Source organism: Oncorhynchus clarkii, unplaced genomic scaffold (assembly GCF_045791955.1).
Source record: "Oncorhynchus clarkii lewisi isolate Uvic-CL-2024 unplaced genomic scaffold, UVic_Ocla_1.0 unplaced_contig_8551_pilon_pilon, whole genome shotgun sequence".
Lineage (NCBI taxonomy): Eukaryota > Metazoa > Chordata > Actinopteri > Salmoniformes > Salmonidae > Oncorhynchus > Oncorhynchus clarkii.
In genome coordinates, this window is record NW_027258720.1 from 23,731 (window position 1) to 39,603 (window position 15,873).

At 42.4% G+C, this 15,873-nt stretch overlaps 2 protein-coding genes and 1 non-coding gene across 3 annotated transcripts; 1 reads left to right on the forward strand and 2 right to left on the reverse strand.

Annotated features, from left to right (window-relative positions):
• Positions 1-3,447: 3,447 nt before the first annotated feature.
• Positions 3,448-3,519, reverse strand: trnae-uuc (transfer RNA glutamic acid (anticodon UUC)). Its single transcript has one exon. It is a non-coding gene; the product is annotated as a tRNA-Glu (tRNA).
• A 271-nt stretch (positions 3,520-3,790) lies between these two features.
• LOC139398318 (arachidonate 5-lipoxygenase-activating protein-like) lies at positions 3,791-12,837 on the forward strand. Its single transcript, XM_071144382.1, has 5 exons — positions 3,791-3,932; positions 4,525-4,603; positions 10,807-10,877; positions 10,961-11,042; positions 11,137-12,837. Exons 1-5 carry the CDS (start codon positions 3,863-3,865, stop codon positions 11,297-11,299), a joined length of 465 nt encoding a protein of 154 aa, XP_071000483.1. The 5' UTR covers positions 3,791-3,862; the 3' UTR covers positions 11,300-12,837.
• On the reverse strand, positions 12,582-15,551 carry LOC139398317 (mesenteric estrogen-dependent adipogenesis protein-like). Its single transcript, XM_071144381.1, has 5 exons — positions 15,280-15,551; positions 15,018-15,154; positions 14,334-14,449; positions 13,979-14,149; positions 12,582-13,484 (listed from the first exon to the last, which is right to left on the reverse strand). The coding sequence occupies exons 1-5, from the start codon at positions 15,474-15,476 to the stop codon at positions 13,464-13,466; spliced, it is 642 nt and encodes a 213-aa protein (XP_071000482.1). The 5' UTR covers positions 15,477-15,551; the 3' UTR covers positions 12,582-13,463.
• Positions 15,552-15,873: the final 322 nt, after the last annotated feature.

The window sequence follows — 15,873 nt, forward strand, 5'->3', positions numbered from 1 at the left end:
TTATTTTCTACACATCCTGTTCAAATCATATTTAAGTGACTTTGGTTAGATTCACAATGAATTTTAGATCATTTTAGATGGTTAGGACAGGATGCATGAAAAATGCTAATATCGGTCCCTTGGATGGGATTTCTGATACAAATACTAAAACGTTAGCATATGGAAACAATGCCAGGGAAACTTAACCAAAGCACGGATTGCTGTCATCCATAGACCTGCTTACAGGGTAAGGAAACCAATGCATCATTTTGTCATTTGGGTGAACTATCCCTGTAACTCTGGTAAGCACTCGGATATCGCTCATGTATTTTTTTGTGGTTTTACCAAGAATGTTGAAGTTGAACATGGAGTAATGTTAATACTCACTGAGGTTTTGTCCTCAATGGCACCCTATTCCCTACATAGTGTCCTGCTTTTGACTAGGGTCTATAGGGATCTGATCAAAAGTAGTGTACTTTTTTTTTTTAAAGGGAATAAGGTACCATTTGTGATGGAACCATTGTACTTACAGGTTCTGAGGCTTTAAGGGAGATTCAAAATGGAGGTTGTTTCAGAGTATTCTGGAACGTTAATAGACCCAATTATTTGATCCTGCTTTGTGGAAAAAAAACTGCTGAAGACAACATATGCTGTTTTTGTTGGCTTTTTCTTATTTGAGTTTGTCTGAATTACTTGAAAACTAGGATAAAAAGCCTGACATCTAGGATAAAAATATGTTTGTGTTTTAAAGGGTGGTTCGAACTCTTATCTTTTGAATGTATTTTTTGTAATACAAAACTGTGACAGAGTTCTAAAATGTTGTACTGAATCAGATACTGTATGTAATTCTAATAAAATATTCTTTACATGGATACACATGTTTTGGGGGGTATTTGTCTGAGCCAGAATCTAATAATAGTTTTTTGTATTTGCGTGAGTCCGTGTGATGTAGCTGTACCTCTTGGACAGAACGCTTGTCGGTCTTACCCCCCCCCACAAACCATCTCCTTATTTATTTGTGAATGGTAGGTAGTGGGAAATACTGTGACTCCTTGTAGCAAATCAATCAGGAGGCAAAATGCTCCATATTGACAATTTCTAGAATCTAGAAGAAATTGTTCTTGGGGAGAGTTGTGAGAAATGAACTAGCCTGTTCCCAGATAGGTATGTGCTATCATGCCAAATCCTGTGGCATGATGGCACAATAGACAGGTAGTGATACCCAGGCTAAGAATCATCAGCAACCTGCAGGAAAGTATACAGACTTTACTAAACTAAAAACGAAGGGAAGGGATATGAAAATGTGGTGATGTAGCTTTGTAGTTGTGGTCTGATTACACGGTGATAAATTGTATTGAATATACATCGTTTGGGAAGTAGTTTCACCACCGCCTGTTTACTGGTAATACAATTTCACTAGTAGTGACGCTACATATAGCATACTTTACTTCACCATAGCAGGCTCTTCGATAGTGCTAATGCGCTCCCTAAAGACCATGTCCAGTTACCCAACTTCAGTTTTTCAATATTCTACCAAAGATGATAAATAAGAGTTTATCCAGATTTTTATTACTTTTCAAGGTTCCTGTATGTGTAAGTGGGCGTTACCTCTTTCGTGTGAGCTCACGGGTCCTCCATAATATCTGGCATACTCATGCAAAAGAGAGAAATGCAGCTTTAAGCCCCCACCCTCTTCAACATACATATTAACGAATTGGCGAAGGCACTAGAATAGTCTGCAGCACCCGGCCTCACCCTACTAGAATATGAAGTCAAATGTCTACTGTTTGCTGATGATCTGGTGCTTCTGTTACCAACCAAGGAGGGCCTACCGCAGCACCTAGATCTTCTGGGCCCTGACAGTAAATCTCAGTAAGACAAAAAATAATGGTGTTCCAAAAAATGTCCAGTCGCCAGGACCACAAATACAAATTCAATCTAGACACCGTTGCCCTAGAGCACACACAAAAACTATACCATACCAACCAAGAATTCACAAAATGGGATAAACACCAAATTGAGACTGCATGCAGAATTCTGCAAAAATATCCTCTGTGTACAACGTAAAACACCAAATAATGCATGCAGAGCAGAATTAGGCTGATGCCCGCTAATGATCAACATCCAGAAAAGATCTGTTAAATTCTACAACCATCTAAGAGGCAGCGATTCCCAAACCTTCCATATCAAAGCCATCACAGAGAGATGAACCTGGAGAAGAGTCCCATAAGCAAGCTGGTCCTGAGGCTCTGTTCACAAACACAAACAGACCCCACAGAACAGCAACACAATTAGACACAACCAAATCATGAGAAAACAAAAAGATAATTACTTGACACATTGAAAATAATTTACAAAAAAACAGAGCAAACTAGAATGCTATTTTGCCCTAAACAGAGTACACAGTGGCAGAATACCTGACCACTGTGACTGACCCAATATTAAGGAAAGCTTTGACTATGTACAGACTCAGTGAGCATAGCCATACTATTGGGAAAGGCTGCCTTGGGCAGACCTGGCTCTCAAGAGTGCATACTGCCCACAAAATGAGGTGGAAACTGAGCTGCACTTCCTAACCTGCCAAATATATGACCATATTAGAGACATATTTCCTTCAGATTACACAGACCCACAAAGAATTCAAAAATAAACACAATGTTGATAAACTCCCATATCTACTGGGTGAAATTCCACAGTGTGCCATCATAGCAGCAAGATTTGTGACCTGTTGCCACAAGAAAAGGGCAACCAGTGAAGAACAAACACCATTGTAAATACAACCCATATTTATGTTTATATATTTTCCCTTTTGTACTTTACCTATTTGCACATCGTTATAACACTGTACATATACATAATATGACATTTGAAATGTCTTTATTCTTTTGGAACTTCTGTATGTGTAATGTTTACTGTAAATTTGTATTGTTTATTATCTACTTCACTTGCTTTGGCAATGTTAACATATGTTTCCCATACCAATAAAGCCCTTAAATTGAATTGATAGCTGGCTCTGGTCTACTTATTGTCCCCTCCCGCTCGCCCCATCCGCCCCGACCATAAAAAATTAGCCAGTGACATATCTCGCCTTGGGGCACCTGCTCCGCGGGGCGGGGGAAATAAGTAGACCAGAAAGAATTACGGAGTGTTTTGTCTCGCTTTCTCTACCATCTCTGGTTCTATCTAGCTACATTATGTAAATTATTATCAAATAAGGTATTTTATCAGTTGGAGGAATCAATGTTTTGTTTAATTTATTGACATAAATTATACATGTGTAACAGTCAGTACTAGCTAGGCTGATGTATTGGATGTTCTCTCGACTATCTTACGGTTACTAACGCAGAATACTCCTCGCCAATTGGAACGTCAAGCATGCATTAAAAGCATAATTGTAAAAATATGTAAGTACATTTAATTGCCTATAAAACGATTTATTGGTGAGAAGACTAGTAAGAAAAATACTCGTTCCCATACCGGGAGTCGAACCCGGGCCGCCTGGGTGAAAACCAGGAATCCTAACCGCTAGACCATATGGGAGTATGAATTTGTTTGTCATCAATGGGGTTTTGAATGAACTACGCAATGACAACAACAATGAAGTTGACGGAAAGGTGAGGGAGCTCCGTTACCAATACACACATCACTAAGGAAATCATGTCTGAGAAATAGTTTGCATAAAAACGGAGGAAAAAAACGGACAGTCTAACAGGAAGTGCAAGAGAGAGAGGGAGAGAGAGAGAGAGAGAGAGTGAGAATGTGTGCGTGTGTGAGAGAGAGACAGACACAGAGAGAGTTATAACTGTTGTCTCTCCTCCTCTATCCTTATATTCAATAAGCCTGTCCTCCCTCTGTTCTATCTGTCCCTCCGTTCTGAGTCGTCATGTTGTCCATAGTGGTGGAACACATCTTTCTCTTGGTCATCGTCACTCTCATTAGCGTCCTACAGAATGGTAAGTTAATTAATACACTTCATATCAATTATTTAGGTTATTATTATTATTATGATTTTTTTTATTTTTTATGTTTGACTAAATGTTTTATTTGATTTAAACTAGGATGTTCCATTTACATGAATAATATATGTATAGAAAGGAGGCCAAAAAGACAACTGTGGCGAAGTTACTTTTTTCTGGGTCTTTTCCCCAGACACACATTAAACCTAATCCTGGTATAAAAACCACTTTCAATGCCGATTTTTTTAGTCCAGGACTAGGCTTAATCTGCGTTTGGGAAACCGGCCCTATCTCAGGTAAGAGACTATAAATGTAATATATTTTTTGTTTGAACCAGGAAATCCCATTGAGATAAATAATGTCTTTATAAATGGTGACCTGTGGAGGATTTACTCACATTGTAAAGTAGACATTACAGACATTAGTAGTGGTGTTCTTTTTTTTTCATACTGTAAAATGTATTTATCATTTAACCTCTCGGTTGATGCTTTGAATTGAATACTATGCCTTACTTTTAAATGACTGTATATCACTTGATAACCAAGTCATTTCTGAACTGTTTTTGTTTTATCTGTCGTGTTATTTCCAGCTTTCTTTGCAACAAAGGTAGAGAGGGAGGGTAAAGAGCACAACAACAAAACTGCTTTTGAGAGAGTGTCCTGCGCCAAGTAAGTAACTTTCACACACACACGCACACCCACACACACACACACCATTTTTCCCAGACACACATTAAACCTAATCCTGGAATAAAAATATTGCTTTTAAATGCTAGTAAAACTAAGTGCATGCTCTTCAACCGTTTGCTGCCTGCCCCACTAGCATCACTGCTCTGGACGGTTCTGACCGAGAATGTGTGGACAACTACAAATACCTAGGTGTCTGGTTAGACTGTAAACTCTCCTTCCAGACTCACATTAAGCATCTCCAATCCAAAATTAAATCTAGAATCGACTTCCTATTTCGCAACAAAGCCTAGTTCCCTCATGCCGCCAAACATACCCTCGTAAAACTGACTATCCTACTGATCCTTGACTTCGGCGATGTCATTTACAAAATAGCCCCCAACACTCTACTCAGCAAACTGGATGTATTCTATCACAGTGCCATCCGTTTTTTCACCAAAGCCTCATATACTACCCACCACTGCGACCTGCATGCTCTCGTTGGCTGGCCCCCACTACATATTCGTCGCCAAACCCACCGGCTCCAGGTCATCTATAAGTCTTTGCTAGGTAAAGCCTCGCCTTATCTCAGCTCACTGGTCACCATAGCAACACCCACCCGTAGCACGCGCTCCAGCAGGTATATTTCACTGGTCACCCCTAAAGCCAACACTCCCTTTGGCCGCCTCTCCTTGCAAAAATCTCTGAAGCTGGAGTCTTATATCTCCCTCTCTAACTTTAAGCATCAGCTGTCTGAGCAGCTTACCGATATCACTGTACCTGCACACAGCCAATCTGTAAATAGCCCAGCCAACTACCTCATCCCCATATTGTTACTTATCCTCTTGCTCTTTTGCACCCCAGTATCTCTACTTGCACATTATCATCTATCACTCCAGTATTAATGCTAAATTGTAATTATTTTTGCCTCTGGTGCCTATTTAATATTTACCTCCCTACTCTTCTACATTTGCACACACTGTACATATATTTGTATTTTCTTGCGTGTTATTTGACTGTATGTTTGTTTATGTGTAACTCTGTGTTGTTGTTTTTGTCGCACTGCTTTGCTTTATCTTGGCCAGGTCGCAGTTGTAAATGAGAACTTGTTCTCAACTGGCCTACCTGGTTAAATAAAGATTAAATAAAATAAATAAATATAAAATACACACACACACACACACACTATGTACAATTACATTCTTTCCCTGTGTATTCAGAATGTGAACTAAGCCCATAATGTCACGTCCTGACCTTAGTTCCTTTTTTATGTCTCTATTTTAGTTTGGTCAGGGCGTGAGTTGGGGTGGGTATTCTATGTGTTGTCCTATATTTGTGTATTTCTGTGTTTGGCCTGGTATGGTACCCAATCAGAGGCAGCTGTTTATCGTTGTCTCTGATTGAGAACCATACTTAGGCAGCCTGTTTTCCCACTATGATTTGTGGGTAGTTGTTTTCTGTCTTTGTAAGTAGTTTACCAGACGGAACTGTTTCGGTTGTTCTTTTTGTTACTTTGTATTTTTAGGGTTCAGTGCTACTGATTAAAATGACGAACACTCACCACGCTGCATATTGGTCTGATCCTTCCTACTCCTCCTCAGAAGAGGAGGAAAACCGTTACACATAACCCAAACAAGGACGTACCATTTCAACTGTGTTTAACTGTTGATCCAGCTGGTTATCATTTCTTTACTGCTTATTTCATTTACATAAATGCTACTATCCCCGTGTATCAAGCCATAACCTAATAATAGCCATGCTGTAACCCACACAAGACTGCGTGTGTTTCTTTACACATTAGTTGTGTTGCCAATGGGAGAAGGGTTTTGCATATCCCATGTCTCCTCTCTCTCTTCCATCTGGTCACCTTTTACATGTGATTTCCATCTCTCTTAACATTACTAACCATCACATGGAGTTTCCTCAAAGTCCAACCAGACCAGGTTATAGCACCCTATTTTCTATTTATAGTGCGTAACTGTTGACCAGGGCCCATACAGTAGTGTAATATATAGGGAATAGGGTGTAGAGAATAGGGTGTAGACTCTGCTTACTGTGTGGAACTGCCCTGGGTCTTTAGGGGAGGTTAGACTCTGCTTACTGTGTGGAACTGCCCTGGGGTCTTTAGGGGAGGTTAGACTCTGCTTACTGTGTGGAACTGCCCTGGGTCTTTAGGGGAGGTTAGACTCTGCTTACTGTGTGGAACTGCCCTGGGTCTTTAGGGGAGGTTAGACTCTGCTTACTGTGTGGAACTGCCCTGGGTCTTTAGGGGAGGTTAGACTCTGCTTACTGTGTGGAACTGCCCTGGGTCTTTAGGGGAGGTTAGACTCTGCTTACTGTGTGGAACTGCCCTGGGTCTTTAGGGGAGGTTAGACTCTGCTTACTGTGTGGAACTGCCCTGGGGTCTTTAGGAGAGGTTAGACTCTGCTTACTGTGTGGAACTGCCCTGGGTCTTTAGGGGATGTTAGACTCTGCTTACTGTGTGGAACTGCCCTGGGGTTTTTAGGGGAGGTTAGACTCTGCTTACTGTGTGGAACTGCCCTGGGGTCTTTAGGGGAGGTTAGACTCTGCTTACTGTGTGGAACTGCCCTGGGGTCTTTAGGGGAGGTTAGACTCTGCTTACTGTGTGGAACTGCCCTGGGTCTTTAGGGGAGGTTAGACTCTGCTTACTGTGTGGAACTGCCCTGGGGTCTTTAGGAGAGGTTAGACTCTGCTTACTGTGTGGAACTGCCCTGGGTCTTTAGGGGAGGTTAGACTCTGCTTACTGTGTGGAACTGCCCTGGGTCTTTAGGGGAGGTTAGACTCTGCTTACTGTGTGGAACTGCCCTGGGTCTTTAGGGGAGGTTAGACTCTGCTTACTGTGTGGAACTGCCCTGGGGTTTTTAGGGGAGGTTAGACTCTGCTTACTGTGTGGAACTGCTCTGGGTCTTTAGGGGAGGTTAGACTCTGCTTACTGTGTGGAACTGCCCTGGGGTTTTTAGGGGAGGTTAGACTCTGCTTACTGTGTGGAACTGCCCTGGGTCTTTAGGGGAGGTTAGACTCTGCTTACTGTGTGGAACTGCCCTGGGGTCTTTAGGGGAGGTTAGACTCTGCTTACTGTGTGGAACTGCCCTGGGTCTTTAGGGGAGGTTAGACTCCTTACTGTGTGGAACTGCCCTGGGGTCTTTAGGGGAGGTTAGACTCTGCTTACTGTGTGGAACTGCCCTGGGGTCTTTAGGGGAGGTTAGACTGCTTACTGTGTGGATCTGCCCTGGGTCTTTAGGGGAGGTTAGACTCTGCTTACTGTGTGGATCTGCCCTGGGGTCTTTAGGGGAGGTTAGACTCTGCTTACTGTGTGGAACTGCCCTGGGTCTTTAGGGGAGGTTAGACTCTGCTTACTGTGTGGAACTGCCCTGGGTCTTTAGGGGAGGTTAGACTCTGCTTACTGTGTGGAACTGCCCTGGGTCTTTAGGGGAGGTTAGACTCTGCTTACTGTGTGGATCTGCCCTGGGGTCTTTAGGGGAGGTTAGACTCTGCTTACTGTGTGGAACTGCCCTGGGGTTTTTAGGGGAGGTTAGACTCTGCTTACTGTGTGGAACTGCCCTGGGTCTTTAGGGGAGGTTAGACTCTGCTTACTGTGTGGAACTGCCCTGGGGTCTTTAGGGGAGGTTAGACTCTGCTTACTGTGTGGAACTGCCCTGGGTCTTTAGGGGAGGTTAGACTCCTTACTGTGTGGAACTGCCCTGGGGTCTTTAGGGGAGGTTAGACTCTGCTTACTGTGTGGAACTGCCCTGGGGTCTTTAGGGGAGGTTAGACTGCTTACTGTGTGGATCTGCCCTGGGTCTTTAGGGGAGGTTAGACTCTGCTTACTGTGTGGATCTGCCCTGGGGTCTTTAGGGGAGGTTAGACTCTGCTTACTGTGTGGAACTGCCCTGGGTCTTTAGGGGAGGTTAGACTCTGCTTACTGTGTGGAACTGCCCTGGGTCTTTAGGGGAGGTTAGACTCTGCTTACTGTGTGGAACTGCCCTGGGTCTTTAGGGGAGGTTAGACTCTGCTTACTGTGTGGATCTGCCCTGGGGTCTTTAGGGGAGGTTAGACTCTGCTTACTGTGTGGATCAGCCCTGGGGTCTTTAGGGGAGGTTAGACTCTGCTTACTGTGTGGATCTGCCCTGGGGTCTTTAGGGGAGGTTAGACTCTGCTTACTGTGTGGATCTGCCCTGGGTCTTTAGGGGAGGTTAGACTGCTTACTGTGTGGAACTGCCCTGGGTCTTTAGGGGAGGTTAGACTCTGCTTACTGTGTGGATCTGCCCTGGGGTCTTTAGGGGAGGTTAGACTGCTTACTGTGTGGAACTGCCCTGGGTCTTTAGGGGAGGTTAGACTCTAATGGGTTCCTGTACAGATGTTAAACCTAATCCTGGACTAAAAGGCACACTCAATGGAAACAGCCCCATTGTACGTGTTTTGTACTCCAGGACTTGGCTTAATCTCAGACCAGGAAATCGGCCCACAGGGTGCATCTCAATAGTATGAAGTGGCTTCCTCTCCTTGTCTCCTTTCCTTCAAATATTCTGGTCAAAAAAAGGAATAACATAGATAAAGACATGAAGGAACAGAGGATCAGGACTGTTGTTTCATTGGAGGCCATCGTTGTTGCGATGATGTACTTCCTGTATTAAAAAAGGAAGCAGTGGACCCACACCCTTTCTCTGCTCCTCACCTTGTTGCATTGTCCAGAAATAACCTGCCTGTAAGCATTTCATTGGACGATGTCTATCATGCATATCTCGTACATATGACTAATACAACTTCTCTGTAGAGAGGACTAAGTTAAGGTGGTTAGGCTGACATCACGTGTGTGAAGAAACACACACACACACACACACACAAAGTGAAACATTTCGCAATAAAGAACAAAGTTCAGGAAGTTGCTGTGTAGCTGCGCTGTCACACAGGAACTATATTTTTGTATTTTCAGGAAGAGGTGGTGTTTTTATTGCAACACCCCTCCCTCCAATCACTCCTCCTTCCTAGTGAGAGAGCAGGGCTGAGGATGTTGTCAACCCATTTCATCATTGTTACTTTGCTGACTGCATACTACAGAGTATTTTACTGAAGACAGAATATTTGCGATGGCTCTCGTGACTCAGGGCTCTATTCATTATTGAAGCGTTACAGCTTCCGCTATAGAACTTCAATAGCCATTTCCGATTGAGCCGACATATGTAGCTTTTACCGTGAGCGCAGTCTCCGCTAAAGCAAGAACATTGCCTTTACATGTCAATCGCGCTGTAAATGTGGAGTTTCCACTGTATGGATTAGAAGCCTAACACTTCATACGAGTCGAGTCTCAGTGTGTGTTTGTATTCACTGTAATTTCAGCATCAAACTGTCTAAACCCAAGGGCTCTATTTCAATCAGATCTGCTTTAGCCAACATCCACATAGCGGTGGAATTTAGGTAGAGCTGTCGAAGCCACAAGTGGCTTCCGTGTGGACTCGGTTGGGTAGATCGGGGTATTTGCAACACCAGCATTTACACGCATCGCACACACACCGCACGGGCACGCACACACACCGCACGGGCACGCACACACATTTGGGGGTGGGGTTGCCTGGGGGACGTGAGGGGTGTAATCATGTATTTATTTGTTAATAACATGTCAGAATGTTGGGTTGACTCCTGTCTTAAATATAACTATTATCTGGTTAAGAGCCTCTGCTAAAGGACTAAAATGTAAATTATACCTAAAGCGGGCATTGCCATTGGCTGAGTCTCATCAACATAAATCCCGTTGTAAACTGTAATCTACACCTCCATTAAGATGCTAGAAATCATTATTTAATTGAATGATTTTTCAGTTGGAGCGTAATTATTTCTGAATGGCCTACACTTTCTCGCTCTGAACTTCTAACACCAGTAGGGCAAGTGTGGATTATTACTTTTTGACCTTTAAATAACTTGGCAACTCAGTTAAGAACAAATTCTTATTTACAATGATGACCTACCCCGGCCAACGCTCGGCAAATTGTGCGCCGCTCTATGGGACTCCCAATCATGGCCGGATAGTGATAGAGCCTGGATTTGAACCAGGGACTGTAGTGACACCTCCGACATCGCCAAAACACACTGCTATGCATGTGTCTCCTAGCGCCGGTTAACCCTTGATCTGATTGAATCTAGGCCTAACTGGGGTTTTCATCATGTGTTTCTCTTGTCTGTCTCCACAGTCGTAACTGTATGGATTCCTACCCGACCTTCCTAGCAGTGATGTGGTGTGCTGGGCTCTGCCTTAACCAAGGTAAATCATCCAACAGATACTGTAACATTCCCCAGTCTCTCTTTTCATCTAGCTAACACTGTCTGTGATCTTGGTGTGTTCAGCTCCTGCTGCCTTCGCAGGGATCATCTACCTGGTGGCCAGGCAGAAGTACTTTGTCGGGTACATGGGTCAGACATCTCAGAGGTGAGAGTGTGTGTGTGTAAAGTATGTATTTGTAACTGATTGACTGCTGTTTTGTATGTGTGTGTGACTAATTAACTGTGTTTCTGTCTGACAGCACTCCAGGGTTCCTGTTTGGGAAACGCGTCCTGGCCTTCCTCATCCTGATGTGCATTGTGGGTATCTTCAACTTCCTGCTGGTGCGTTACCTCGGCAACGACTATAAAGACACCATGGAAACGATCACCAACGCAGCCTCTGCTCTACTCCTCATTCCCTGAACTACGGCAGTGACTATAAAGTCTGTTTTGTGTCTGTGTTGAGGTACTACTGAAAGTGACTATAAAGTCTGTTTTGTGTCTATGTTGAGGTACTACTGAAAGTGACTATAAAGTCTGTTTTGTGTCTATGTTGAGGTACTACGGAAAGTGACTATAAAGTCTGTTTTGTGTCTGTGTTGAGGTACTACTGAAAGTGACTATAAAGTCTGTTTTGTGTCTATGTTGAGGTACTACTGAAAGTGACTATAAAGTCTGTTTTGTGTCTGTGTTGAGGTACTACTGAAAGTGACTATAAAGTCTGTTTTGTGTCTGTGTTGAGGTACAACTGAAAGTGACTATAAAGTCTGTTTTGTGTCTAGGTTGAGGTACTACTGAAAGTGACTAAAGTCTGTTTTGTGTCTGTGTGTATTTGCACAGTGCAAGGGGAGCAAGTATGGTGATGTGATGGGTGATTCAATGTGGTGCAATTATCCACTTCTGTGCTCAATCATTTCATGTTTTATATTCTTTATTGTCTGGGAAATAAAAACACAACAGCTACATAGTATTGAATTCTATTGAAGATGTATAAAATAAGTTGATATGCCACAGCTATCCCTCTAAATGACATTTAACAGTTTCTAAAGTCAGTCCAAGGTGACCCTTCATCTGAAGAGCATGCAACATCTACATTCAAATGTCCTAGAAATCATGTCGCCCCATGTTCTAGAAATCATGTCGCTATGTTCTAGAAATCATGTCGCTATGTTCTAGAAATCATGTTGCTATGTTCTAGAAATCATGTTGCTATGTTCTAGAAATCATGTCGCCTGATGTTCTAGAAATGTCGCCATACACAATTTTAAAATGTTTTCTAACAACGTAAATAGCCTTCAGAAAGTATTCATACCTCTCAACTCAACACATTTTGTGTTACAGCCTGAATTCAAAATGGATTAATTTGATTTTTTTTCCCTCTCACCCAGCTACACACAATACCCCATAATGATGAAGTGAAAACCTGTTTTTACAAATGTTTTCCAAATGTATTGAAAAGTAAATACAGAAATACTCCCGAGTCAATACTTTGTAGAAGCAACTTTGGCAGCGATTACAGCTGTCTTTCTGGGTACGTCTAAGAGTTTTCTACATTATTATTTTGAAAATTCACTGCTCAACTGAGGGACATTACAGAGAATTGTGTGTTGGGTACAGAGATGAGGTAGTCATTCAAAAGTCATGTTAAACACTATCATTGTACACAGTGAGTCCATGTAAACTTATTATGTGAATTGTTTACTTCTGAACTTTAGACTTGCCATAAGAGGTTGAATACTTCATTAAAAAAAAAAAAAAATCGGATTTTTTTTTTATTATCTAAAAACATCCTTCCACTTTGTCATTATGGGGTAGTGTGTGTAGGTCAGTAACAAAAACTCAATTGAATCCATTTTAAATTCAGGCTGTAACACAACAAAATGTAGAAAAAGTCAAAAGGATTGAAATGCTTCCTGAAGGCCCTGTATATATGAACTTGATAAAACAACTTATTGTAAAGTATTTTGGGCTATTCTTTCAATAGTTTCTTGCCGACTGGCTTACTCCATCTTCCCAGTGACATAACAATGCAGCCGAGGGTTAAATTCTCAACCCAAAGCAGCAGCACTGACCATCCATGTCTTACACTAAACGAGATGATCCAGTCTACTGATAAACAGCTCCCCCCAGTGGTGGAATCCTGCATAGCAGGCAGCAGGTATCCCAGCTTCTCACTTCAACTGAAAGATGTCGCTGTCCACTGAAACATTGGCCTTGGAAGAGGCGAAGCGAGAGGATTTTACCGCCCTAAATATGTCCGTGTGAGATAAGACCCTTCTTGTATGGAGGTCTATCAGAGTGTAGAATTACATGGGGCTAATTTGATTTGAAGTTTGTACATTTTAGACTGTTTCAAATGGATGAAGGTGGCATTCGGACAGCTTTGCAAAAAATGACTTGGTTGTGCCTGTTGCCCTCTCATTTGGCTAGTATGGTCCCACCTGACCTCAGTTGCATTCAAGCATTGAGGACATGCATTTCCATTGTTAGTGGTCACTCGGCTACCTTGTCAATATAATAGATCATATTTGGCCTATGTCCAGTCTTCTTGCCCATCAAATAGTAATTATGGATTCTTGCTAAGGTCTCATCTTCCATGGTAGGAGATCTACAGGGAAGAAATCACAAAGTAAATAAACATGTGTTGGTTTTACTTCTTCCTAGATTGAGCACCCTACCTATGGCCCAATCATCTCCTTCCTCCCTCCCAGAGTGGACACCCTAGCTATGGCCCAATCACCTCCTTCCTCCCAGAGTGGACACCCTAGCTATGGCCCAATCACCTCCTTCCTCCCAGAGTGGATCCATTCCCCTCACTGATTTGAAAGAAAATGACCGGTATAAGAAATATTGTGGAGGAGTGGGAGTGTCCACCATATCTCAATGCTTTTAGATTGGTGGGAAGTTGTGAACAAGTGCACACTTCAGGAGGACAGAGATATAATTGTGACGCACCGTTTGATGGCCACAAGTAAGATTCAGAGAAACACAGATTATTCAGCAGTAAACTGTCCGCAGTAGAGAATATACATCAATAAGCTAAGAGGAAAGTTCCAGATACATTAATAAATAAATAGTCCTTATTCATTTATTGTATTTGACCTTGAAATGGCGTTTGCTGAAGCCGAGCCAGTGTGGGAAGTCGAAGAGGGCATCCGAGTAATATTTCAGGGTGAAGCAGGTATCCTTCCACACGGGCGTGACCTTCTCTCTGTTGCCTAGGAGACAGAAACTCTCCCCTGCCCAGCCACGCAACGCATCACACAGGTCAATCTGAAAACCAAAAAAGCAGAGGGAAAAATGTATTTCAACTTTACATAAAAAAATTATAATAAATATGAATATGACATTTTCAATGTCAACATCTTGAAAGGTGGCTGCGTAAAGAAAATAAGCTTGTTATCTAAGAATTATTCTTTAAATGTAATTTTTATAACAAAACAAATGACAAACTCACGTCGACCCTGTAGCTCTCCCCAGCCACAGAGGAGATAGTCCTGTCCAGGCCTCTCTCAATCTCCCACTTGATCAGAGGGTTACGACCATCAATGGACACCACATACTGCTGGAGCACTGGGGAGGGAGGGAGAAAAGGAGAGAGAGAGAGAGAGAGAGAGAGAGAGTCAGAGAGAAAGAGCATCAGAAAGAGTCAGTCAGTCCTGTGAAGGCCACTGTGTTAAGTTAGGCTGTGAGTCACACTTAAAAAGGTCACTCTGCACCGCCTGCAACTGGTCAAAAAACACAGTTACGTCCCAAGTAGCACCATATTCCCTTTGTAGTACAATATATTGACCATAGCCCTGGCCAACAGTAGTGTACTATATAGGGAATACGGTACAATTTGGGAAGCAGGGAGTGACTCATTATAACCTCCATATGGAAGGGCCAGCCCAGGTTAAAAATACATAAATAACGTTGTTGTTTCACTCCATGGTTAAGAACTATGTACTGCTGATATCCACCAACACACATACTGTATCAGGCTAACATTTACTCTTGTACATATGCAATCTGGTATTTGATGCAGTAAAGAGTAACGTTATGAAAAGTCATTTAGGAAAACCATGGACGACAGCGCAGAGTACGCCGTGTCTGCTGCAGCCTACAGGTCCATTGTAGATAGAACAGTGAAAAGTTGTACCTCTTATGTTTTTGGGAGCTTTCTTATCTGTCGATGAAGGTTTACTTTCACATGCAGACACCAGTATATATATCTTTTTTGAGGTTAGGTTCTTCCTGAAGCGAGTGTAATCTCCCAAATTGCGCACTGTGATTTTCCTGAAAGAAAATAAATTGTTGGATACATTTTCGATTGCTAGTTAAGAAGTTGATGCTCAGCTGAATTAATTATATTTTCAAGGCTGACTAATGTATCAAACTTTTAAAATGAACATATTCCTTACTTTCCCTGCGAGTGTTGGAAGACTACTTTTCCTCCTCTGGATAACTCGAAGTCATCGATGAACACGCAGCAGTTTTCAGGATCGCTTTTCACGAATCGGCAGCCAGCCTCTACGGTGAAACCGGGCGGAGGGTTCCGCAAGAATTCCTCAACTTCTATAACTTCCATCGTACAACGGGGGACGTCTGTGATCGTCATGTCTTTGGAGTTATGTGGAGTTTTCTGTCTCGAGCAATGTCTGTTTTTCTGCTGCGATTCCAGATCACGTGATGAGGAAATAAAGGTATTGTAACCCCAGATGGGCGTGATGGGCGTTCCGGATCTTTTCAGTGAGCATTTCAAAACAAATACAATCTGAACAACATAATAGAATATTGCACCATATCAAAGAAAAATAAGTAACAACGTGCAAAACTGCAGCATCCCAGTTAAAACATTAAACTGGTCCCTCTTTTCTCTCTTCTTTATTGCCGTGTTATAACCAGCAGCACACATAAATGCTGACCATACTTTGCTTTTATGAGAGATTTGCATTCAGAAATGCAAGCTGCCTCACTTTCGGCTGATGCGGTTTCTTCTCTCAGTATTTATTTGT